The 27336-nt window shown below is 41.5% G+C and overlaps 2 protein-coding genes across 2 annotated transcripts in view; both read left to right on the plus strand.

Annotated features, from left to right (window-relative positions):
- Window positions 1-6802: 6802 nt before the first annotated feature.
- LOC311129324 (xin actin-binding repeat-containing protein 2-like) lies at window positions 6803-15938 on the plus strand (the record flags this gene model as incomplete). The annotated part of the gene is made up of 6 exons (XM_084161600.1): window positions 6803-6862; window positions 7830-7958; window positions 8047-8117; window positions 10047-11460; window positions 11800-15376; window positions 15907-15938. The coding sequence occupies 6 exons, from the start codon at window positions 6803-6805 to the stop codon at window positions 15936-15938; spliced, it is 5283 nt and encodes a 1760-aa protein (XP_084017726.1).
- Window positions 15939-16404: 466 nt separating this feature from the next.
- LOC311129325 (uncharacterized protein) overlaps window positions 16405-27336 on the plus strand; it is a gene marked incomplete at both ends in the record, with an annotated part of 132359 nt that continues 121427 nt past the window's right edge. Inside the window, 3 exons of the mRNA XM_084161601.1 lie at window positions 16405-16503; window positions 17218-18244; window positions 18473-19503. Coding sequence (XP_084017727.1) covers window positions 16405-16503; window positions 17218-18244; window positions 18473-19503 — 2157 coding nt within the window. The remainder of the gene's footprint in view (window positions 16504-17217; window positions 18245-18472; window positions 19504-27336) is intronic.

A 27336-nucleotide genomic window follows, 5' to 3' on the forward strand; every position in this document is an offset into this window, starting at 1 on the left:
AAGCTCCTCTAGAAAGATGTATATGTCTTTGAAGATGTACATTGTCTTCTGTGCAGTAAATAGTCAACAGAAAAAATGTATATGTATAGGAAGATATGTAAAGACATTCCTGTATGTAAAAGGCAATGAATAAGCTCACGCTACAGTTTCTCTTGAGACCAGTTTAGATATTTTGCTGAGTTTTCATATGTAAGATATTATGCATAGTGTACTTATCTGTCCTCACTGGTAGGCTAATCTAAACATACACTTACGTAATCACTCGTTACCTACATTATGTACCCGAGGTCCTGATCTACTCTATACTAAAGCTGTCTGTAGACAAAAACGAACTCATAGTAGCATAATATCTGCGGGCAGCATGGAAGGCAGCATGGAAGACAGCATGGCGCTTCTCCCATGGAAAGATACTGTCTCTGAAACAGTTCATTATTCCTCCTGTTCTGTGACTGTGTCTTTCTCTTTCCTGGCACGCTTGGCATGTGTTCAGTGATATGTAAAGGCTCTAAGTGTCTGATGGAAGTCACTTCTTCTCTCCAGTGAGGGGCTGGGGATGGGTCCACCTGACAGGCTCTGCTGGCGGAATGGTACTGAGGCTGCTGTTGCCTCCTCTCCACCGCTCTGCATGACTTACCCCTCTGTTATGGATCAGAGAAGACAAAACTCGAAGCCGAACAAAAAGAGCTGCTATGAAAATAACATGTGGCCTAATCAATTCACTGAAAGTTGGCAGAATGTATTCACATTGCCAGTTCCTTTCACTCACTGAGATTGACTGGAAATACACCACCACCTCAGCGCCTCCCTACCCTTTAAGAGTAATCGGACTTGTTGATTGGACATTTACTCAAGCCACGAAGAGAGTCCTGTATCAAATTAATTCAGGCTGTCTCCATGATCAAGAATCATCAGAGAGTGTTGTGTTTCTGAAGGATCTTTTTGCGTTTCAGGCTTCCGTGTAGAGTGGTGGCGGTAGGAATGCGGCAGACGTGGTTCTTTAGGGCAGGTGACATATAGAGAGGCAGGTGTGGGTTACACATGGGGTAGACAGCACTGCAGTGATGCATGGCTGCCATGTCTGGCGTCCACACATCCCCGGCTTTCAGGGATACCAGAGTCAGCCTGGCGCCGCTGCTCTCCAGCTGGGCAAAAGAGGACGAGCAAGAGGAACGAGAGGAGCAAGAGCTCTCCGAGCCTCGGGTGTCTCTTGCAATGTCTGCCTTTAGTATTTACATCACCACTGACCCCATTCAAAACCCCTGGACGACACATCTCATTGGGCCGTTTTCTCTCTAACATTAACTGTCATCATTCAAATGAGCAGCAATTTCCTAGAATCCAGCAGCTCACACTGTGAGGGGTAATTTAAGACTGTAGAAGGGTAGAGATACCTAAAGCATTACATATATGACTGAATGTGTATGGTTTTGCAATATAAAGATGGGTCATGACAGCTGTAGTGGGAGAGCGGACAGTGAGCTATGATGGAATCTGTGATGATGAAACTGCAGTGATCTGATTTATTAGTAGAGTGGCCTGTAAAAGATGGTGGCCTACAGGAAGTATTCACATGTAGATATCTCAGACTTGACATGGAAGGTACGAAGGCCTCACCCTCTAAAAAAGGGGGGCGGGGGGTCTAAAATAAAATCAGCTTGTCACTGTCTGCCCCTTGGACAGAGGTGATCACGTACTGCTGGAGCTGGACTCCAACACAAAAAGGGATTTGACTTGTGGTGAGGAAAGACGTCCTGCGGGCCAGGGGTTTCAGTGGCCTTTCTGTGGGTTTCTATCGACTAAGTTGTTATATTTGTATTTTCTTCACAGACCTGGTAGGTGGCATCTTGGAGCAACTTTGCCTGTGTTGGTTGGGTGGCCTTTAACTTCTACATAATGTTGTTGTTCATAAGCTATTCAAAAGGGATTAATTGATACATGCATAAATTGCACTGTTTGCTACTCTTGTACATCATAGGCATTTTGACTCTTAATAAATGTAGCATTCATTGATTTCAGTCAATAATATGTCAGGAAGTGAAACAGTGGAATCCATATTTGCAGTGTAGAAATAACAATGTTCTTTGCAGATCTGAGTTCTCTTTTCCCATGGGTTCATTATGTGTCAGTATTTGATGATGTTATTTAATGCAAGGACATAATTAGTAGTTAGAAGGAGAGCTGAGGGGGGAGGTTTTGTTCTTGTGCTCTAAGAAAGCATTATTATTGTCCTCACAAAGCAGACATTGTTATGGAGGTCCTTGCTCTGGAGTAATACGCCAATCAGAAGTATTGTCATTTTACATTTTGGATTCAGACAGTAAGCTAATCTTGAGTAATGTAAACTTCATTTTTCTCTGGAAAATACTGGATTTCCCTCTGTAGCCTCATTGACTAAGTAGACAGACTGTCATTCCTTGTTTTGTAATCGCTGATAGCAGTAGCTCTGTCATAGACCACAGCTTAGTTCAATATAGCTTTTGAGCTCTGCATACCAAAAGCGAGGCTCCTGTCTGCCTGTAAACTGTTTCTCCGAAGGTTATTGCTGCCATAGACTACTGAAAGTGTTGAATGGCCAAAATAATTCAACTCACTTGACGAAATGGATGTAAGAACATTATGGTATGACCTCGGACGCCACTATCGGTGCACTAAAGATTTGTTATATTAAGCCCAAAGCAGGACAGAGTCAGGATTGTTGAACTGCGTCCTCCAATCTTAAAAAATCTTGTCCTCACATTTTGTCTCCAGCTTTTACTAAGAAATACGACTCTGCAGGCCAGCAACGTTTAAAATAGTATTGATTTATTTTTGCAGGTAGTTGGCGCCTACATTACTTCACTTTCCTGTTATGTGAGCTCTCAACTGAACATAACATGTCACAAGATATCCCAAGATTGTTGACACATTTCTGGGCCTCAAAGTTTCACACATTCTTAATGAACATTATGGCTGGTCTATGGTTGCAAAAGGCAATGGTAGACATTGAACTTTCTCCTACAGTATAAGAAACCATTTTCTTATGGCGTCAAGTATGTTGAAGCTACCAGGATTTATGGTTTTGGAGTAGGTGAAACCTATCTTATTTTGGGAGGTATCTATACTTGTCCCCCATCCCTCTTCACAGGCTGATAGGTTTACACTAGCATGCCGATCATGACAAAAAATAGGCTAAAATAGATGGTCAGAGACGGTTTTGTCCCAAGACAATCTTTTCCACACAATCCTATGATCCCGAGTGGCGCAGTGGTCTAAGGCACTGCATCGCAGTGCTAGCTGTGCCACTAGAGATCCTGGTTCGTATCCAGGCTCTGTCGCAGCCGGCCGCGACCTGGAGACCCATGGGGCGGCGCACAATTGGCCCAGCGTCGTCCAGGGTAGGGGAGGGAATGGCCGGCAAGGATGTAGCTCAGTTGGTAGAGCATGGCGTTTGCAACGCCAGGGTTGTGGGTTCGATTCCCACGGGGGGCCAGTATGAAAAAATAATAATAATGTATGCACTCACTAACTGTAAGTCGCTCTGGATAAGAGCGTCTGCTAAATGACAAAAAAAAAAAGTCAATGTAAAAAATATATGATGCTGTACTGATCAACAGCATCAACCACCAGCAGAACGATTTATGCCTAGCAGCATGTTTTCATTGTCCTGTTCAGTGATCAACTGTTTATAGACTCAAGTAGGTTTAGCGCACAAATGGGTACTAGTCACTGTTAATTTAAGAGTATACTTCTTTATTTGCGGCTGAAAAGCAGTAGGCCTATCCTTCTGTCACACCCTGATCTGTTTCACCTGTCTTTGTCATTGTCTCCATCCCCCTCCAGGTGTCACCCATCTTCCCCATTATCCCCAGTGTATTTATACCTGTGTTCTCTGTTTGTCTGTTGCCAGTTTGTTTTGTTTCGTCAAGCCTACCAGCGGGTTTCCCCTTGCGCCTGGCTTTCTCAAATTCCTGTTTTCTAGATTTCCCAGTTTTGACCATTCTGCCTGCCCTGAGCCTGCCTGCTGTTCTGTACCTTTTGGACTCTGATCTGGAATACTGACCTCTGCCTGCTCTTGACCTGTCGTTTGCCTGCCCCCTGTTTTTGTAATAAACTTTTGTTACTTCGACACTTTCTGCATCTGGGTCATATCCTGAAACGTGATACCTTCAGATAAAAAATGTGCTTGGAAGTGTTTTTAACTGATTTGACATGTTCCCATTGACTGAGAACTTCACAGCATTTAAAGCTATGAAATAATGTTTGATATAGGGATTCAATATTTGCTTTGCTGTCATAAATCATATGTAAGTGAAATATCATCTCCAGCCTGACTGTCTTTTTGCTGACGGTGTTCTGCAGTTTTCATTCAGTTTGATAAAGTAACATTTGCGGCTGTTCAGAGACCCCACTTTGTTTAATGCATGTTGAATCTGTTTTTAATTGTATTAATGCTGATTAGGCTTCACACCGCCTGTCAATTAAAAAACCTGAAATTATCATGAATGAGGACTTTGCTCTTAATGAGTGCCCCCTGCGTGATTCCAAAGCCTATGCTTTACGGCAGGGTTTCCCAAACTCGATCTTGGGGCACGTTTTCGTTTTTGCCCTAGCACTACACAGCTAATTCAAATAATCAACTAATCATCAAGCTTTGAAATTTGAATCAGCTGTGTAGTGCAAGGGCAAACCCCAAAACCGACTTTGAGAAACCCTGCTTTATGGTGCTTTGATAATGTATGTTCTACAAACCCAAAATCATATTTAGTGCTTCTGTAGTGCAATGTGAAACTGTACATGCATGCTTCCCTAAAACCAGAACACAAGAGCTGAGATGTGCCACCATACCATCACGTCATGAGGTGTCCATGCTGGCGTAGCACCAAGGCTAATGTGCACTATGCATGGAGAGTTAACAGTCTGAGGTGTCAGCGAGTCATTACCGTAACCATGTTTTACAGCACACAGACAAACAGAAATCTGTACTCTCCCACTGTTTAATTTGCCATCCACTGGGATGGCTGTAATTGATTTGAATGATTCTCCTGTGTTGGAGAGGGACTGTCTTATTCACTAGAGCACCTGCACTCATGGTAAATATATCATTGTGAATTCCCTTTGTGCTGGCTGTGTGCTGTCACTGTATAAGAAACAGTTACAATACAGAATGACCTCACCCACTATCCATCCTCACCCACATGCTGTTGATTACAGAACACATTAATAGTCTACTACAGGGTATCCCAAACTCTGTCCTCGGAACCCCAAGGGGTGCACGTTTTGGTTTTTGCCCTAGCACTACACAGCTGATTCAAATAATCAACTACTCATCAAGCTTTGATCATTTGAATCAGCTGTGTAGTGTTAGGGCAACAAAAAAAAACGTGAACCCCTTGGGGTCCCAAGGACCGAGTTTGCGAAACACTAGTCTACCTTCAATGTTAGATTTTAAAGATAATTTGACAGTCATTCATATGGATGTTTGTATACCCTTATTTTATATGAATGGCTGTTGGCAGCATGGCATTTAAAGCAAACATATATCTCTGCTTTCTAAGAATATACTGTAAACTCCTTGTAAGGTCTTCAGCTATATTTAAAACATAGTCGCCCCTTTGCACTTATGTAATGTATGTTTACAGTCGAAATCATGCCATGTGATTGCACTGTTCCAGTTCTAAATGTGCTCTGTAGCTGCAAAATAGATCTGCTTCTCTTAAATCTGTGTCCCCTATTTTAACTGGTGAGGGAGGTCTTGTTATTGTAGCCTCGCAAGCCGCCTGATCTCGCGAGCTTACATGAATGTTCGCTCCGTGCAGCGGTTTGCGAGGCTATTGATATTGTGCAACTCTATGTAATGCACCTCTTTTTTATAAGCATGTTTATAATTGCCCCCATGGCAACTCAATGCTGGTCACAGAGAACACTAGCTGTGTACAGTAAATGATCTACTGGTGATATAGGCTAGTCAAACCATAATATTGTGTAGCAGTGTTTCCCAAACTAGGGGTCACCTGATTTTTTTTTTGTATGGGGTCACGAGAGAAACTCCCCCCTAGTTTGCGCTTGGTTCATAGAACCGGGATTACGTCAGTATCCTCCGATAGAAGCTAATGCGGTTGTAATAAACAGAACATTTTCTGTTTTCTACCTACAGTGGCTCTATCTTCTGAACAGTTTAAGCTACAAAATAAAGATATATGAACGATAACACTCTCAAGAACAGATATGTGTCTTCTGTTTCCCTCTACAATGCCCACAAGCTGCGTAGGACTCATTAGAACAGGCTCTAAATCAGACTGGGGGGAAAAATAACATGATCAATGATGAGGTTTCTTTTCTACACAGAATATCATACAAAAGTATTGCCTGATGATAATCTGAACTTCCCAATACCTTTCTGATGCATTTCAGTCACTTCAAATCATACTTCCTTCAGATTGAAATACTGTCAAAAGTACTGTCAGACTGATTTGTAATAGACTGTCATAGTCCCAATTTAAAAAATCACTTTTGTTACATGGTGGGGCCGCAATAATATTTTTGGGGATCAGAATGGAGTCGCAGGCCAAAAATGTTTGGGAACCCCTGGTGTATAACATAGGCTGTGGGGTAAATGTTATAATTAATGACTGCTGTTCCCTTAGCTGCTGGCAGCGCAGGTGTAACTACCAGGGTAGGACTTCCTGGGGAAGCTGTGAACCCAGAGGAACAGGATTCACTCTGAAGACTCAGATCCCATTGACAGGACCACTGACACAACCCACTGGCACCGGGATTCACTGACACCAGGAGCCACTGACACCAGATCCCACTGATCGTACCAATGGCCATGTACCTGCAGACAGCTGTCTCCAAGCAGCAGGACACCACCTTCTCCAGCGAGGTAGGCAGACACACACAATACACTATGGATATGGTCATACATTTATCAATGTATTCTTCAATTACCAGTTTTAGGTCATATAGACTTACTGACAAACCTTCTAACCTTAGAAGCGTCTAACAATGTAGGAGATAAGATGAAAAAGAAATCATTTATTTTCGATGATTGTCCCAGTGTTTGAATGCTTTGTGTCCATTCTAATGAGCCAAATGCATATTTTTTATTTATTAATTGTGTGTTTCATCACAATTAATAACAGTGGGTCCTGTTAACACTGCCATGTCATGTGTGACTGTATGACCATTACATTTTTAATAAGGTTGCATAATACAGCTATTTACAGTAGATAATTACGACCATGTTTTACAGTAGTCGCTGTCAGGCAAAGAGTCAGAGTGGCGTGATTGTTGTGATAGCCACTGATGACTTTGTGGTGCTATATTAGTGGAAAGTGATGACAGCTGACTAGTGGGAGAGTTCAGTGGCCCTGCAGACCCAAGGAAACACGACTCCTCTCATGGGGCTCAGAGTGGAAATGGGAGCAGACAGGCAACACAATGGGGTATCTGTGCCCCCTGCAGGATCCCATTAGTCATGTTCTAGACCTCAAAGCTGTCAACTGGACTCTGCAGGGCGGGCAAAACAACTATCTGCCTAGACAACATGCTGTGTTGCACCACCCAAAAAGCAACCAACTAGAAAGATTGCTCTGCCATTGTGTAAACAAAATGCCACATGCTGTCTGGAGTCCTACATTGAAATGTGTGTGTGTGTGTGTGTGCGTGGCCTGCAGGCCCGCGTATGTGTGCGTAAACACACTGTAGTCTCAGTAATGGCTGCGCCAGTATTTTCTATTAACTTGCAGAAGTCTGTAATGAAACCCAAGCTCAATAGCCTATTAGGCATCTGTCTGATCTCAGGCCATGTAGAAGTGCAGGCAGCTAATGATGTTCCACTGCTTCATTAGGTCATGGAGGAGTCTGAGGTTTGTTCTGTGCCTGGGGGGCTCGCCAGCATCAGGGCACAATTCGAGAACCAGGAAACTGCAACATTGCACAACGTCTCCCAGTTCCACTTCCACCGCAGAGCTGTGCAGGTACTGTTTTTAATGCAGGCTAATGTCAGACATGCGATGCATGGGGGAACGTGCAGATGTAGTATGACCTAAGCTGGTCTAATTCCAGCCTACCATCCATCCACACCACTGTGTTCCTGCCCGCATAACTTCCCCTGCTGAGTGGAAGTCACTCACTCGGTGAGCAAGCACAAATCTTGGTGAATATTGAATGATTGAAGAGGCTGGGGAGATGCCCTCTACTACATTATCTTTCACCTTGCCGTGCTCCAAAGGCTCAAGTTACAGATGTTAGATTTAATTTGATGTACTGCTAGACAGAGCTGGCCAACATGGAGAAGAATACAGATCCCTGTAGGGTGTCTGTCAAAACCCCTGGATGTCCCACTCACATTGCTACTGCTTTGAATGCCACTGTTTATATAGTTGGGAATCCTCAGTTGAAGTGGCACAAAGGGGCATAAAACAAATGAAGTCTTTTTTTGTCCCTGTATGCATGGTGACAGCTGCTGTGTGTGATTAAGGTGAAACATCCATGGAATCGTCCCTCCTCGTCTGTCATCCTCCCTTTGTCTGTGATTAGTATAATTTGACTGCAGTAGGCCATCTAATTATCAAGCTTCTATCCCATATTGTTCTCAGTGAAACACACTATCTGCTGCAGTTTGAGCATTCATTAAACTCACTGCAGCCGCTTCTAGTGCTGGGCTGTCAATGAGTGGGAGCCATTCTGTCTGTCTGTCTGGTCTGTCTGTGTTTTTGAGTGAGTGCGTGTGTGTACCTGTATGTGACAGCCAATGTCTTCCATCTCACAGGAAGTTCAATTGAACTCTGACGTGACAATGAGGAGCAGTTCCAGGGAAGTCATCCCAGCCTCTCAGCAGGATATTTTCCATCAGGATGAACAGGTACATTTAGATATTTTGGATTACTCTGTTTCATCACACGATAGTAAAGCTGTGCTGACTACCCAGACATGTTTGTCTTAGCTATATGTGTTAACAATTGTAAATCATTGTTTTAATCAGTTGTGAGAAAGAGAAAGAGAAAAACTCTTTATTGACCACAGTCAGTACACTGACAACAAGATAGACCTAGTAGAGAGTGGATTAACTCTAAACAGCTTTATTCTTTCTTCAGATAATTGGCATTACATAACACAGATTCACTTTACATGTCCCCATAAGTTTCAAAGTAGGTGGGGATTTTTCTAATAGACGTGCCTTTCTGATTCAGGTCACACATGAAGAAAACAGCTTTGCCTCCAGCTATGAAAACAACCATAATGATGAAAGAGGTAGGATGTTACTTCATTATATGCTCATTATATTTTACACTATGCACCATTAATAAGATCAATAGCACTGCTCAAATTATTTTAAATGAAATCATATGAAGTAGATGGATGAATCTTTAGGATTCTATTGTTCTGCCCTTTTTGAATTTTTAGAGGAGGAAGGTCCTAGACTTACAACCAAGGAATTAAGAGATCACTTTGAGAGAACCATTGAAGAAGCTGCCCCAAGCAAGCCAATGAAGGTAATTGGACATGGTTAATTAACATGCTTGGTCTTAAACCCATTTTATTTCAATGGACAAAAACATGATCATTTTTGGTTTAGGTTACTGTTCACAAACCCTGCTGCTTTTTATCCCCATTGCTGAAAAAGTTATTAACTTTATTTGAATGGTAATTAGTAGCAATATAGCTAATCTGTAATTACAGCTTGTTAAATAACACTAAGATGTTTTTTCCCTTGTTAAAAAAAGTATAAAAATGATTCTATCAAACCATGTCGGCCACCAATCCCTCAGTTAATAACGATGAGATTGAATATTGACAATTAGTGATAAACAAAGAGTTGGCATGCTATACAAGCTATACATGTAATGTTTGCATTTAAATGTTGTTTCTTAAAACATGTCAGGGACCTCTAATGACCTCAATCATTATTTTCTTCCCAAAAAGATTGGCCGAGCTGACATCAATAGGTCTCAGTGGGCATCAAATATATCACAAAAACAGGTCTCATCAAGTGAGATACAAAATGTATCATCAAATGCAATACAGAATTTCTCTTCAAGTGAGATAAATAATGTCTCATCAAGTGATATATGGGAAGATTCTGCTACTGAAGCGATAGAGGACACATCTGCTATTGCAGTTGACTACGAGGACACAGAATGTTTCCCTCCACCACCTCCAGAAGATTTAGAGTACTTCCCACCTCCACCCCCAGACTTACTGCAGGTCCCATCAGAAAGTCCAGATATGCCAGTAGAGTGCTACTTATCACCTGAGCCCCCGGAATCAGCTTACCCCTCTAAACGTCCACTCAGTAGACAGGAATACTTCAGACAGAGAAACCAAAATGAGTTGAAGCGCCTTTACAAGCATATCCATCCTGAGGTTCGTAAAAACATAGAGATGTATAGTGATGCGGCTGAGTATGAGAACACCCAACAAGAGAGTCAGGAGGAGTTCACAGGGGAGACCAGGTATATATACGACGATAATGGTAGCAGCCCCAACGACTGCATTAGCCCAGAAGAAGAATACCTGGAATGGGATGAGATCCTCAGAGGGGAGGTGCAGTCAATGCGCTGGATGTTTGAGAACAAACCTCTGGATGCCATCAAAGATGATGCCTCAAATGAGGATGGAGACCAAAACATGGAACAGGAGATGATTGTTGGGAGTGATGTAAGAAGCAAAGCTTGGATGTTTGAGACCAAGCACATGGATGCATTGGGATCAGACAACATAGCTTCAACTAAATATAGACACAAATTCAATAAGTTGGACAAAGGAGATGTCCGTGCTGCAGCCTGGTTGTTTGAAAACCAGCCCATGGAGACCCTGAACAAAATGCATGGCGATGAAGAGCTAACCAAAGAGATAGTGTTTACCCAGGAAGATGGCAGCTCTACCATACACATGCTTGAATTTCAGTACATGGAAACTTTAGGTCATACTGAGACCATTGATGACAGTCACCTCCTGAGTCTGAGATCAGTGCTTGAGGAAATAAAGGGAGAAGTGAAGACTATCACAAGCACATTTGAGACTCAGTTTATGTGCGTCCTCATCGGACAGTCAGGCCAGATGTTGGAGATAACATCTATACGCAAAGTGGAGACTGAGAAGGGGGAAACTAAAACATCAACCTGGCTTTTTGAAACCCAAGCCCTGGACATGACTAATAAACCCTCTGCCCCAGTGAAACTTGTGTGTAGCCTGTCCATGGAAGACAACTATAAAGATGTTCACCGGGGTAGATGGTTGTTTGAGACAAAGACTTTAGACTCCATTAACAAAGATGAATGGGAAAGCTCAATGCTGCAAAAGGAAGAGATAATCGGAGCTGATGTTCGAAAACATTGCTTAGCGTTTGAAACTCAGCCAATGGATTCTCTGAAAGATGATGCAAATGCTGGACCCCGGACTATCGGTGGTAATGTTAGATCTGCAAGACACTTCTTTGAGACTAGTCCCAAGGCAGCTTTGAAGGACCTCAATGAGGTAGGGAGGCTCAAAAAGTTAGTGGCAACTGAAGAGAAGGGTGATGTAAGACACCAAAAATTGATGTTTGAGAATGAACGACTAGAGAACATAAGAGACGAGAAGAAGGAGATTATTCGTACTGTGAACTTCGAAAATCTCACTGAAGATCAAGGTACAAGCTACAATGCAGATGTCCATAGGAATTGCATGGTATTTGAGACTCAGGCAATGGATACTTTGAAAGATGATTCAAATGCTAGAGCCTTGTCTAAGGCGGAAATTGTCAGAGGTAATGTCAGATCAGCAAGACATTACTTTGAAACCGCTCCAGCTGACAATTTAAAAGACCTTGCTGAGGTTGGCAAACTACAAAAAATGGTGAGACTTGATGAAGAGAAGGGGGATGTGAGACACCAGAAATGGGTTTTCGAAAGTCAACCCCTGGAGCACATTCAAGAGGAAAAGAAGGAAATAATTCGAACCGTTAACCTGGAGGAAATCGATAAAGTGGATGTCTCAAACTACAAGCAAATATTTGAAACCACAGACTTAACCAGATGGGATGAATCACAAAAGATACTTGTGGAGGGTGTAACATGTGGCTCTGTGAAATCTAACAAACATCTGTTTGAGTCTACACCAATGTATGCCATGCAAGACAGCTCTGGCCATTACCATGAGGTAAAAACAGTGCATCGGGAAGAGGTTGTCAAGGGAGACGTAACTAGCTGCAAATGGATGTTTGAAACAAGCCCCATTGACCAGTCTGATGAAAGTATCACTAATTATCAAGTTATTAAGGGAATATCCAAAGAAGAAGTTGAGTCTGGTGATGTTAAAACTGCCAAGTGGCTGTTTGAAACACAGCCTCTTGATGCAATAAAATACTTCAGCAATATTGAAGACGAGGAAACTACAACTAAGGAAGGTGTTGAGATTATAAAAGGTGATGTTAAAACCGGTAGGTGGTTATTTGAGACTGAACTAATGAATGTCCCATATGAGAAGGATATGTTGAAGAGTGAAAATGAGAGTGAGGAGATACGCAAAGGAGATGTAAAAACCTGCACATGGTTGTTTGAGACACAGGCACTTGACACTATCCGAGATGAAACAGAAACTGTTCTACAAACATGCACTGTGAATCAAGAAGATGTCCAGGGCAAAGATGTACGCATGGCTCGTTTTCTATTTGAGACAGAGAATCTTGAAAACATCACAGGGGAAGGTGAGAGCTTTAAGAGGGTTACTGAGATAGACATTCAGTCAGGAGATGTCAATAGTATGAAGTATATCTTTGAGAATCAGTCCTCTGATATCATGACCTCAACATCTGAGGAGTTCATGCAAAGTCTCAAAACTACACAATCAACTACACAATCAGAGGACATCCAGAAAGGAAATGTGGTGAACTGCAAATGGCTCTTTGAGAACCAATCCATAGATGCCATACGTCATACCCAAGAAGAGGCTCTGGAGACCCGCACTGTGACTGATGTACAAGGAGGTAATGTGGACAAAGGTCGTTTCATTTTTGAGACATACTCCTTGGACAAAATCCAGGAGGTTTCCTCAGAGATAGATATTACAAAGTTGCAGAAAATAACTTGTGAGGAGGAAGAGAAAGGGGATGTGAGGAACTATACCATGATGTTTGAAACTCAGCCTCTTTATGCCATTCAAGACAAAGACGGCCATTATCATGAGGTCACCACTGTCACAAGCGAGGAGATATTGAAGGGTGATGTGATCGGGTCCCGGTGGTTGTTTGAAACCAAGCCTCTTGATTCTATCAGGGATAGAGATGAGGTCTATATCATCAAATCTGTCACACAGGAGGATGTTAAGAAAGGAGATGTTACTTCAGCCAAGTGGAGATTTGAAACACAGCCACTTGATAAGATTGCAGAGGACATAAAAATGTCAGTTAAAACTGTTGAAGATATTCAAGGAGGAGATGTTAGAATGAATAAACAGCGTTTTGAATCTGATGAGCTGTCACAGAAGTCTGTGCGAACAGTTAATGTGAGTGAAATCCAAAAAGGTGATGTCAGGACAGCAAAATGGATGTTTGAAACTCAAACAATGGATAAAATACATAGCCAGAGCGAAGAGAATTTAATAGAAACAGTCATGAAAGAGGAGGTGTTAAGGGGAGATGTTAGACAATCAGTGTGGCTCTTTGAACAGAATCCCCTTGACCATATAAAGGAGATAGATGAGGATGATACAGTAGTTGTTCAAGAGGAAATCCCCAAAGCCGATGTAAAGAAAACAACATGGCTGTTTGAAACAACTCCGTTCCATGACTTTAATGAGAACAGTGTTGAGAAGTCGGAAATCCTGGGTAAAAGTATCAAAGGAACCCTTGAGGAACTTTATAGCCAGAAAATTGTTAATTCAAAAGGAATACTCATTGAAGCAGATGAAATTGGGGACGTTAGAATGGCAAAATACCAGCTAATGAATAAGGATTCTCCAGAGATCCAAAGAGAGGAAATCATCAGCGGGGATCTGAGCAACATTATGATGAATCTTTTGAACTGTCGGGAAAGAATTGAGAGGGGGGTAGTGATAGAGTCAGAAGAGAAGGGTAATATCAGTACAACAGTGCATCAACTGTTCAACCAAGAGAGGGACGTAAATGTGGAAAAGGAGGAAATAGTAAGAGGTGACATCCAGGAAGCTGTAAACAATCTTCTCAAGGAGGGAGGATCTGCTAAACGTGGTATACTCCTTCAAGAGGATGAGAAGGGAGATGTGCGAATGACTATATATTCTCTTCTAAATAAAGAAGAGGACATCGATGTTGAAAAGGAGGATATAATCAAAGGCAATATAAGGAATGCACTCCAAAGACTATCCAACCCAGAAAACCAGGAGCAGACGAGGATAAAGGTGGATGAGAAAGAAAAGGGAAACGTGAACTTTTACTCCACCTGCATTGAATCTGGGGCGCTTGACTATCTCAAACAACTCCAGGTAGAGCCAGATGAGACACCACCTGAAAAGGTAGAGAAAGAGGAGATTATTAGAGGAGATATAAAGGGGACAAAACTCATTCTTGACAGTAATCGAGCACAAATTGAACGTACAGTAGATGAAGAGGACATAGTGCGCGGAGATGTTCACAACTCAGTCAAGGTTTTCATGACTGAACCCACACTCTCACTGGATGGCCTACAGAAAGAGGAAATTGTGAGGGGTGATTTGAAAGCAGCTATGAACTCGCTGTCTCAGTCTGTAAATCAGACAGTGGTTGTAGAGAAAGAGGAGGTGGTAAGAGGTAACATACACAAAGCCCGAAGGCACCTTGAATTGGCCCAAAGACGGCCCAAGGAGGTGGAAAAGCCAGAGATTGTCCGTGGCAACATCAAAGGGGCACTGAGGTCCCTAGAGAAATCTGCAACCTCCAAAATTGAAGTTGCCATCGAAGATTTTGTACCTGGAGACATCAAAGGGACCTTAAAATCCCTGGAGCAGGCAAAGCAAACAGTCAGGGAGATCGAGAAGGAAGAGATTGTAAAGGGTAACATTCATACAGCCAAGCAGTGTTTACAATATGCTTCTAATAACAGGAGGACAGGCCAACAGGAAATTGATGTTCAGGGAAATGTGAGAGGCACTATTGAGCTCTTATTGGAACCACCAGCTTCTCCAAGAATGGCACGGAGACCCAGCTTCGAGGGTGATGTGAAAATGTCCATTAAGTCACTCTACGAGACACATGAGGTGCATGAGACGGGGGAGGAACAAACTCAACCAGAGAAAGAGGAGGTGATAAAGGGTGACGTTAAAGGCACAATCAAATCCTTGCTGGAATCAGCACAGCGTGCAGCTCCTAAAATCAGAGTGGGAGCTAGAAGGGTCAAAGTTCCTGTGGGATCTCCATTGCGCTCACAGCAAGGAAGCCCTCTATTACGTTCACAGCAAGGTAGCCCTGATTGTTCTGTTATAAACAAAACTGAGAGTGAGACACTTAAAAATAGGTCTAAAAGCAATGAAGCACAAAGAAACTTACAAAAAATAAAGACGGCTAATTCAGTCAAAACTGAGAGCTCAACACAAGAGAATCAATCCCTCTCAACTCAAACCACAATCAATACATCTGAATCACAGACTACTCAACAATCAACGAAAGTAATGCAACACACAACCATCACTCAAAACCATGGTATTAAAACTTTGGAGACTAAGTTCCGTAACCTCAATTCAAGTAGAAAGGGTATGATCAGACTAGATAAAACCAAAGTGAAAACAAATGTTCTTACCCCAACACGGACATTGTCTGAGTCTGAACTTTCTCTTCCTCCCCCACCTCCACCATGTGATGATCAATCATCCCTAACCCCAGCCTCCTCTATCAATAGGCTGGACTTGGACCTTCCGCCTCCCCCAACTCCTCCTCCCCCACCACCTGTTGACTCTGAGCCTGATCATTTCCCTCCTCCTCCACCATTACAGGATTTCCTTCCACCCCCACCCTCACAGCATGAACTGGACTCTATGTCATCCCAGACACCTCATCAATCACTAGCAAAAGCCACAAAAGTTACTGTCAAAAAGGTGAAAGGTCCTGCATTGCACCAAGTGTCAAAACTTGAGCCAACCAGTCAGATTCAGAAAATTCAACAGGCAACCTCAGAGAAACATACAACCATAGCCAACAAATCTGTGGTGGAAATCAGCAAAACTCAAATCGAATCAACATCATTTTCATCAAAAACAGTTTCATCTGAAATCCCAAAACCACCAGAATCACCACGACCATTAAAGAAGGTTTATGTCGCCCCTATAAGATTTACTCCTCCACCCTCTCCTCCTCCCTTCATGAAATCCACTAGATTCAAAACTCCATTAATAAAGGCAGAGGAAAAATACAGAAAACAGAAAGTGGGTAGTACACCCCCTGCTACACCGAGTCCCATTTTCATGCATGAGTCAGTCACTGTTGCCCTTGAAATGCTCTCCTCTGAGGAGACCAGTATGGAGCAATCAAACAAGAGCATGATGTTTGGTTTCACTCAAGAGAATGCTGAAAAGACTGTGACCAATGTCAAGGTAGACACACAGTCATCTGATTTTTCCAAGCATGCCCAAATCTCAGATACTCCTTTAAGCACGACTTTGATATCTGCTGTGAATGGGCAAAATCTCCCTGAATCTGCTGTTATTTCTGCAACTAAACACCATATTGTCTCTAATGAGACATCCAAAGTCTCCTCCGTTCAGCACCAGACCACATCTATTTCCTCCACAAAGCAACAGACAGTTACTGCAACTAAACAACAGGTAACGTCAGCATCCACCGAGCAGTCACACTCTGCTGTAAGTAGCTCTCAAGTCCAGATCTCGACCAGTGATGCTAAAAAGGTTGAAAATACAAAAAGAGATGTCAGGAAAGATGTAAAAAACCTCAAAACCAACTCTCAAGTCCAGATCTCAACCAGTGATGCTAAAAAGGTTGAAAATACAAAACAAAATGTAAAAAACCTAAAAACCAACTCTCAAGTCCAGATCTCAACCAGTGATCCTAAAAAGGTTGAAAATACAAAAAGAGATGTCAGGAAAGATGTAAAAAACCTCAAAACCAACTCTCAAGTCCAGATCTCAACCAGTGATGCTAAAAAGGTTGAAAATACAAAACAAAATGTAAAAAACCTAAAAACCAACTCTCAAGTCCAGATCTCAACCAGTGATCCTAAAAAGGTTGAAAATACAAAAAGAGATGTCAGGAAAGATGTAAAAAACCTCAAAACCAACTCTCTAGTCCAGATCTCAACCAGTGATGCTAAAAAGGTTGAAAATACAAAACAAAATGTAAAAAACCTAAAAACCAACTCTCAAGTCCAGATCTCAACCAGTGATCCTAAAAAGGTAGAAGATACAAAAACAGACGCCAAGAAAGATGTCAAAAATCTAAAAACTAAAGATTCCCATAAATCTGAGGACAAGAAGAACAAGGATAATTCTGCATCCCATGGACCCGAAAAGGTTTCTGACCAGCCTACCAAAACAGAAAAGGTAACCCAAGAAACAATTGTCAAAGCAGCCAAATCACCCTCGGAAGACAAAAAAAGTGATAATTCTGTATCACAAGCACCTGAGAAAGTTCCTAGTCAGTCTATCAAAGTAGAAAAGGTAACCTCAGAAACGAATGTCAAAACAGGCAAAAAGAAGGCCAAAGGGCAAGAAAAGCAAGTAGAAGTAAAAGACACGAAACAGCCAGATGAAACTAAGAAGGAAAACATTTCACAGGTGAAGGATGTAAAGGTGGAAGTGAAGATGGAAGTGAAGGATGTCACTAAGGTGAAGGTTTCTAGTGAGCAAACACATCATGAGACTGAGGACAAGGTCAAGGAGGACAACAACCAACCAGCAACTCCAACTCCCGCAAGAAAGAAGAAGAAGAAGAAGAAGAAGAAGAGCTCAAAAGCTAAAGATGCGGCTGCCTCTGCAGAATCAACTAAATCTGTTTCTGAAAGTTCCACTCAAAGTCAGGAGATCACTGTAGTGCAGACACACAAAGCCCATCAAGAGGAGCACATTCAGGTACATAAGGAAGTGATTATCACTGAAAGCAAAGTTCATCAAAGTATCCAGGAACAAGAAACAGTTAAAGTAAAAAAACAAGTCAAGGCATGTCAAAAGAAGAAAGAGGTGACAGCAAACCATCAGATTCAAGAGAAACCAAAGGAGGAATACAGAAATGTTCCAGTGAAAGTGGAAAGTGAAAAAATGACGAGCCAGTCAGCACAAAAGGAACAGTGCTCAACAGGGAGCACTGAGGATTCTCAAAGACGTGAACATGTCCAGAAGTTAATCTCACATATAACAGAGTTAGAGGGAGCTTCAGGACAAATGGATTCTAAATCTGTGAAAACATTGCTCAATACTATTCCAGAGTGGCTCATTGGTTCAGAGGAAAATATTTATTTGGAGGGAACTGCAGTTGAACATAATATACAAAAGCTTACAGAAATTGTTTCATATGTGAAAATACTAGCAAACGCAAAGCTGTTGTGTTTAGAGGGCACCCACACTACTCTGGAGAAGCATGAGAGTGAACCTACTTCTGAAAAGATCATTGTTGGTGGTGCAACAAAAAAAATACGTAAGATAAGTATTAGCTCTTCGAAAGTTGAAAGTCAAAAGAAAGTTGTGGAAAGCAAAAAGACATCACATGAAAGCAAAAAGCAAGAGTTGAGTGCAAAATCTATTGATCATAGAGCACCGTCACCCTTACTACAGATGCGCTCACCCTCACCCAACTTTATTACCATTGAAACTACCCAGAGAACGGACTCACCTCGGAGAATAACCCCATCACCTATCCCAATGCACAGACCAGCCACTCTCCCAACACCTCCCCCTCGCATATTGGAACCTCCTACATCACGCATCAATAGGGCCACACCCTCTCCCACTTTTTCTAGAGCAGAGAACTTGGCACGGATAAAAGATACTACAGCCCAGCTTTCCCGTGGAGTGACGGCACCTCCAGTTCCTCTTCCTATGCAAGTCACAGAAAATACATCTGAGATTGTGGAATCCCCCGCATCATTCCATCAGCAGATCAAAATTGAGGAACAGGCTGAGGAAACTTCAGAAGTGTTAGCCAAGACAATTGTCACTGCCAAAAAACACAAAGACAAAAAACACAAAAAAGAATTATCTGAAGAGGCTCAAAAGGCTGATGTGAAGGTCACAGGTGGAAGATCATTCCATCAAATGGATAAAGAAGACATGGAAGCTTCAGAAATCTCAGAGTCTTTAATGGTGACTACATCAGTGAGAGACAAGAGGGAGTTTTTTGAAGAAGCTCAAAAAGCTGCAGAAAATAAGACCTATGTGCGAAAGGATCCCGTTGACATCCCGGAGCACTTGGGCCAAGACATGGAGGAGCCCAAAACAACAAACCAAGAGAGTAAGGATGAAACACAAAGCACATCTGAGAAGGTCACAGAGAACAGCACTGAAGTAGTGGGATCTACAGAGTCAACTGATAAAGAATTGATGGAAGCTTCAGAAATGTCAGAGTCATCAATAGTGACTAGATCAGTGAGCGACAAGAGAGAGTTTTTTGAAGAGGCACAAAAAGCTGAAATAAATAAGACTTATGTACGAAAATACCCTATTGATATCCTAGAGCACTTAGGTCCAGCCATTATGGAGCCCGAAACAGAAAACCAAGAGAGGAAGGAAGATGTACAAAACACAACTGAGCAAATCACAGAGAAAATCTCTGAAGAAGTGGGATTTATGTGGGAAGACCGGTGGGAGTCAGCTGCCATAGAGGCTATGGAAACTTCTGAATTGTCAGACTCATCAGCAGTGACATCAGTGAGAGACAAGAGAGAGTTTTTTGAAGAGACTCATAAAGCTAAAGTAAATAAGACGTATGTGCGAAAGGATCCCATTGATACCCCTGAGCGCTTGGGTCCAGACATGGAGGAGCTCGAACCAGAAAACCAAGAGAATGAGAAAGAGAACCTTCCAAAGGTTGACTTGTCTGGATTAGTCAACAAATTTGAAACACCAGAAGAGAAAGTTTATGTCAGAAAGCCTATCACAATGAGAGAAAGATGTGGGAGTGAGACGGAATACACAGAGTCTGACATAGAAAATACAGAAACTCAAGAGGAGGAAATGCCTACTTTTGACATCAAGGCTATTAAAAACGTTTTTGAAATGAGTGAGCAAAGTCCATCTTTCAAAGAAGAGAAAAATCAACTGGATGAGCTGGAGTCAAACCTGAGTGAAAACACAACAGACAGTTCAAAACAGGATAACACCCAGGAGACACAGAGGGGCTCCGGGCAGATCTCGCCCATGCCTTCCCAGAAAAAATTGCAACACATGTCAGTAGACCCAACAGACTTTTCTGAAACCAAGTCAGTCACACAGCATTTCTCGAGCTTCGATGAATTCGTCAACAAGACAATTGGATCACTGAGCAGCACAACTGTGTCCCAGCACTCAAAGAGCGTAACAACCCACCGTGCCCCCTTCTCAAATGCTGACATGGTAAAAAAAAAGGTTTCTCAGGTGACGCTGTCTGAAACCCCTGATGAGGCTTTCCACAAAACATGGCCGGAGAGTGAGAGTGTTTTCAAGAGTCTCGGCTACAGTGTCTCGGAGGAGAGAACATCACATGTTGTGTCACATCAAACGAAGACTGTTGTTACTGGTAAAGAGTTGTGCAGCCTGCATGATGGGACTTGAAACTAACAGTAAATAATGGCATGTAAAAATGCCCCCTCTGATTTTCAATAAGACCTAACATATTTACATGTGCCTGCTTTGACATAGAGAGAGATTATAACAAATGATTCAATGAATAAAACATGGCACAAGAACAAGACCTAAGCATGTTACGATGACATGCGGGGAATAGCATCTCACACATACAATATATTGTAATGATCCTATTTAAATGCAACCGTTCTCATTTTTGACCTTCAAAACCAACACAAAGTACAAGATTGGGTCAATACTGTTTGTTATCAGTAAGTAGTGTATTTTTTTATTGCACCAATAATGTGATTGTGCCTGTTTGATGATTTACTATACTACGCATGGTCATGTAATTATGCCTTGATAACATTTCTTAATAACTGAGTCATTGTATGTTGTGATAAAAAAAAAGGCTATAATGATGTTCACTTTTCTCTGGCAGACTCAAGTTCCCAAGTCGGAGCTTTGCACTGTATGTCGGAGGAGGGTCTATCCGATGGAGGCTCTAATAGCGGACAGAAAAAAATTCCATAAATCTTGTTTCTGCTGCGAGCACTGCAGAAATAAATTAAGGTAATGTAAATATCACCCAAACCAAGGTGAATTCAAAGTACTGTAAGTGGATTTTTGCTGTGAACTGGTAAACAGTGCTTGAATGGTTGTGGTCCCAACAGTTTGTTGCTGCACATAAGACACCAATTCTATTGTGCTATGTTTGCAAATTAAGCAGTAAAAGGTTTGACATGTTTGTGGAATCTTGGAATTAATTGTATCCCTTCTTCACACTGTTTTGCATAATAATTTGTTCTGTCTCCTCCAGCCTTGGCAACTATGTCTCTCTCCATGGACATTTGTACTGTTTACCCCACTACAAACAACTATTCAAGTCCAAAGGGAACTACGATAATGGATTTGGTCAGACATTTCCCAATGAAAAGAACGTCAACGAAAGTGGTCGACTCATCACCTCATCAGAGCGACTTGATTGGAGGTATTCACAGAGCAGCATAGGCTCAACAGAAAAATACACCCTTGAAAAAGAATTTATGAAATCAATTGATGAGAACAAAGTAAATAGTAATAAGATATCTGTTGTGTGGCCTCCACAAGCCCAATCCCCACAGAAAACCTTTAAAGTAGAGGAGGACGTAAAGCTGATTAAGCCACAATGGCCTCCGCAGGACAATTCCCAAAAGTCACCCAAACAACAACATAGAAAAGCTATTTCCAGGAGCTTTCTTTGAAAGAGAGCATTCCCACCACAATCATATATGCCACAGAAAACAGAAGAAGCTTCAAGCAGTCGATGGTAAGGCAACCCATGAGGGCAAAGAGACAGTTGGAATTGGGAAAGGTCTGACACTGAAGGACAAAAGGACAAGTGCAGTAGTAATGATGGGAATACATGGTAGAAATGGTGTATATATTTATGGTGTGTGAGAGTGGAAGAAGATGGTTAGGAAAGTACTGAGGGTCAGATGGAAAGAGGAGTAGAATGACAGATGGAAACATGGAATGTTATGGAATGTTATGCTTAGAAATGGCACAGCCTACCTCATTCGTCTTTCAAGTTTGATCATTGAAAACATTAGCTCTAGATTTCACATGGAATTGACTCACATTAGTCATGCTTACTTGATCTCTAAAATATAATGTTGCTGTGTTCAATGGGTCTCAGAAATATTTGACTAATATCTTTAGGGTAATATAGTTTAATTTGTTAAATTTCTGTTCAGTCATCTATCAATTAGTTTAAGTCCATGGAGAGAGTATTGTAGATTTCAAACACAGTCATAATTTTGTCTTGGCTTTTTCTTTCAACATACGGTATCAACATTTTTACATTTACCTTTTTCTAGCACCTGGTGTGCAGCCTATGATCTTGGAAATAATTTCTTTATAATATATATACAGTATATATCCTATTAACTGGTATTAATCATGTTTGTTTTGGACATTTGTATCCTATTTTAAAGAGCAAATATTTTGCAATGCACATTAGATTCTTTAGATTAGACTACCTTGCTTTGTACAAGAGAATTCCTGATACTTTCATCCTGTCAGGCTGGTTACTCAACAACAATTCTTTCAAATGTATTGCTGATCCAAGGGCAATAAAATCATTGAATTGGACATTCTCAATTGCATTATTTTACATTTTACACAACATTCATACTGAATCAGTATAGAAACATACTGTATGACAAACTGTTTTTTTAGAAGTTAAGATTTCTCCATACATACACATTTCGTGAAGCTTAGATTTACACTGTATATACAAAAGTATGTGGTCAACCCTTCAAATTAGTAGATTCGGCTATTTCAGCTACACCCGTTGCTGACAGGTATATAAAATCGAGCACACGGCCATGCAATCTCCATAGACAAACATTGGCAGTAGAATGGCCTTACTGAAGAGCTCAGTGACTTTCAACATGGCACCGTCATAGGATGCCACCTTTCCAACAAGTCAGTTCGTAAAATGTCTGCCCTGCTAGAGCTGCCCCGTTCAACTGTAAGTACTGTTATTGTGAAGTGGAAACGTCTCGGAGCAACAACTGCTCAGCCGCGAAGTGGTAGGCCACACAAGCTCAGTGCTGAAGCGCGTAGCGCGTCTGTCCTCGGTTGCAACACTCACTACCGAGTTCCAAAGTGCCTCTGGAAGCAACGTCAGCACAATAAATGTTAGTCAGGAGCTTCATGAAATGGATTTCCATGGCCGAGCAGCCGCACACAAGCCTAAGATCACCATGCGCAATGCCAAGCGTCGGCTGGAGTGGTGTAAAGCTCGCCACCATTGGACTCTGGAGCAGTGGAAACACATTCTCTGGGTTTGGAGGCTGCCAGGAGAACGCTACCTGTCCGAATGCATAGTGGCAACCGTAAAGTTTGGTGGAATAGGAATAATGGTCTGGGGCTGTTTTCATGGTTCGGGCTAGCACAAAGCGAGGTCCCTTAGTTCCAATGAAGGGAAGTCTTAGAGCTACAGCATACAATGACATTCTAGATGGTTCTGTGCTTCCAACTCTGTGGCAACAGTTTGGGGAAGGCCCTTTCCCCTGTTCAGCATGACAATACCCCTGTGTACAAAGCGAGGTCCATACAGAAAATATTTGTCGAGATCGGTGTGGAAGAACTTGACTGACCTCAACCCAATCGAACACCTTTGAGATTAATTGCAATGCCGACTGCGAGCCAGGCCAAATCGCCCAACATCAGTGCCCGACCTCACTAATGCTCTTGTGGCTGAATGGAAGCAAGTCCCCGCAGCAATGTTCCAACATCTAGTGGAAAGCCTTCCCAGAAGAGTGGAGGGTGTTATAGCAGCAAAGGGGGGACCAACTCCATATTAATGCCCATGATTTTGGAATGAGATGTTCGACGAGCAGGTGTCCACATACTTTTGGTCATGTAGTGCATGTGTAATCAAAATGTAACTGCTGAAGAATCTGCCTATAAACACTTAACTGATCGATAGTGCACTTTACTCCCAGACAGCCCAAATAATATGTTATCTGCTACAGAGGAACTCACATATTATGTCAGCTAATGACAGGTTAAATGTTTGCTGTAGGAAAGTGTGCTTTAACAAGAGCTCCTCCTGTAAATTAACGTGGTCCATACTGTTTTGCACCTTTTACATTCCCTATAATGTTTGTAATCACATTGATTGATTAATTGATTGATTACTAGCCTACTATCATCAAATAATGACTATGTTAAACCTATGATTCAATCCACTCCAGACAATACAGGCTTTAAAGGCATGGGGGTTGTTAAGTTGTTATCCATTTTGGCAGTTAACCTATGTGATTAAGTACAACTTGAAATCAATCCCCAAGTGTGCCTGAAAGTTGTTCAAGGTAAGATGTCACTCCCCTTAAGGAAAAACGACATGATTTCACATCTGGAAAATCACATGTGAAAACGGGTTTTTGGAACACTTCACGTGACATTTCACATGTGAAAACGTGTCTTTGGAATGCTTCATATGTGACATTTTAAATCGTTATGATACACACACACACACAGTGCTTTTAACACAGTGTTTTCATCTTACATATTTGACACACTTGAACATGTATGACTACAGTGTGTATGTTTATTTATACAGTAATTCTTATTCAATGTGTCCTCACCTGGGATTTGAACTCACAGCCTCTTGGTTCACAGAATTCGGATATTTCTGCTACACCGCAGTCTGTGTCGATGGCTGATTTCACCTGTATTCCGACACTTTGGATTTCAAAGTACAGTGCCTTCAGAAAAGTATTCACAACCATTTACTTTTTCCACATTTTGTTGTGTTACAAAGTGGGATTAAAATGGATTTAATTGTCATTTTCAGTCAACAATCTACACACAATACTCTGTAATGTCAAAGTGGAAGGAAAATGATAACATAAAACAAAATATGAAAAATAGAACACTAATATATCTTGATTAGATAAATATTCACCCCCCTAAGACAATACATGTTTAAAACACCTTTGGCAGTGATTACAGCTGTGAGTGTTTTTGTGTAAGTCTCTAAGAGCTTTGCACACCTGGATTGTACAATATTTGCCCGTTATTATTTTTTAAATTCTTTAAGCTCTTGTCAAGTTGGTTGTTGATCATTGCTAGAAAGCCAGATTTTCAATTAGATTTAAGTCAAAACTGTAACTAGGCCACTCAGGAACATTCAATGTCGTCTTGGTAAGCAACTCCAGTGTAGATTTGGCCTAAGTTATTGTCCTGCTGAAAGGTGAATTCGTCTCCCAGTGTCTGTTGGAAAGACTGAACCAGGTTTTCCTCTAGGATTTTGCCTGTACTTAGCTGAATTCCGTTTCTTTTTATCCCCCCAAAAAACTCCCTAAAATACTAACCTAAATGACGGAGTGAAAAGAAGGAAGCCTAAAATATATTCCAAAACATGCATCCTGTTTGCAACAGGGCACTTACTGTAAGTAATACTGCAAAAAATGTGGCAAAGAAATGAACTTTATGTCCTGAATACAAAGAGTTATGTTTGTGGCAAATCCAACACAACACATCACTGAGTACCACTCTTCATATTTTCAAGCATTGTGGTGGCTGCATCATGTTATGGGTATGCTTGTCATCGGCAAGGACTAGTATAATGTTGTTGATCCATCCTCAAGTACAGGGAGTGCATTTAATGATAAATAAAACATGGAACAAAACAAGAGTAGTGTACAGACAGGAACAGAGTAACATAATCAATAACACCTAGGAAAGGAACCAAAGGGAGTGACATATATAGGGGAGGTAATCAGGAAGATGATGGAGTCCAGGTGAGTCTGATGAGGCGCTGGTGCGCGTAACGATGGTGACAGGTGCGCGTAATAAAGAGCAGCCTGGTGACCTAGAGGCCAGAGGGGGAGTATACGTGACAATATCACAACCATTAAACTCTTGTTTTAAAATCACCATTGGCCTCATGGTGAAATCCCTGACCAGTTTCCTTCCTCTCCGGCAACTGACTTAGGAAGGACGCCTGTATCCTTGTAGTGACTGGGTGTACTGATAAACCATCCAAAGTTTAATTCATAACTTTACCATGCTCAAAGGGATATTCAGCGTCTGCTTTTTTTTTTCTCCTACACATCTACCAATCAGTGCCCTTCTTTGTGAGGCATTGAAAACCTCCCTGGTATATGTGGTTGAATCTGTGTGTGAAATTCACTACTCGATTGAGGGACCTTACAGATAAATGAATGTGTGGGGTACAGAGATGGGGTAGTCATTCAAAAATCATGTTAAACCCTATTTTTGAACAAAGAATGAGTCCATGCAACTTATTATGTGTTTTGTTAAGCACATTATTACTCCTGGACTTATTTAGGCTTGCCATAACAAAGGGGTTGAATACTTATTGACTCAAGACATTTCAGGTTTTCATTTTGTATTCATTTAAAAAAGATTCTACCATCAAAATTCCACTTTGACATTATGGGTTATCGTGTGTAGATCAGTGACACAAAATCTCAATTTAATACTTTTTAAATTAAGGCTGTAACACAACAAAATGTTGAAAAGGTAAAGAAGTGTGAATACTTTCTGAAGACACTGTCAATCTCAGTTTGTTTAAAAATACACACAAAAAAATTCTGGAGTAACATTGAAACAGAATAATATGCCCCACCAAGATTAGACAACTTTACAGAAAACCCTCAAATTGTAGAAACAATCAAATGAAATCAATGACGAGAGAATAGTCAGAATAACTGTTAACTAAAATAGCAGTGCAGATGGCACTATTTTGCTATGTGAAGAGATGTGTATTATAGGTAATGAATGTGTAGCGTACTGCTACAGACTTTGTGGTGCAGCATTAAGATCAGCACACGTCAAATCCAGAGGCTGAAATGTCAAATTCCAGGTGGGGTCATGTTTTTTATGAACAGTGTACCACTTACTTTAAAACCACCATATCATTACTTTACTTATAATGGTTTGGGACCATCTGGGACCATCATGTGAGGTCCTGACGACTGGTAAAACAAATATCTTGAGAACGTCTTACAAAAATGCTAACATGGTCCTCACCCTTATGGGAAAAACCACATGAATTTCACATGATCACGTGTTCCACATCTCATGTGATCACGTTATATGTGAAGTGATAACATGACATGTAAAGCAACATGTGAT

The sequence above is a fragment of the Coregonus lavaretus genome (genome assembly GCF_964263955.1).
Source record: "Coregonus lavaretus genome assembly, chromosome: 5".
NCBI classification, from domain to species: domain Eukaryota; kingdom Metazoa; phylum Chordata; class Actinopteri; order Salmoniformes; family Salmonidae; genus Coregonus; species Coregonus lavaretus.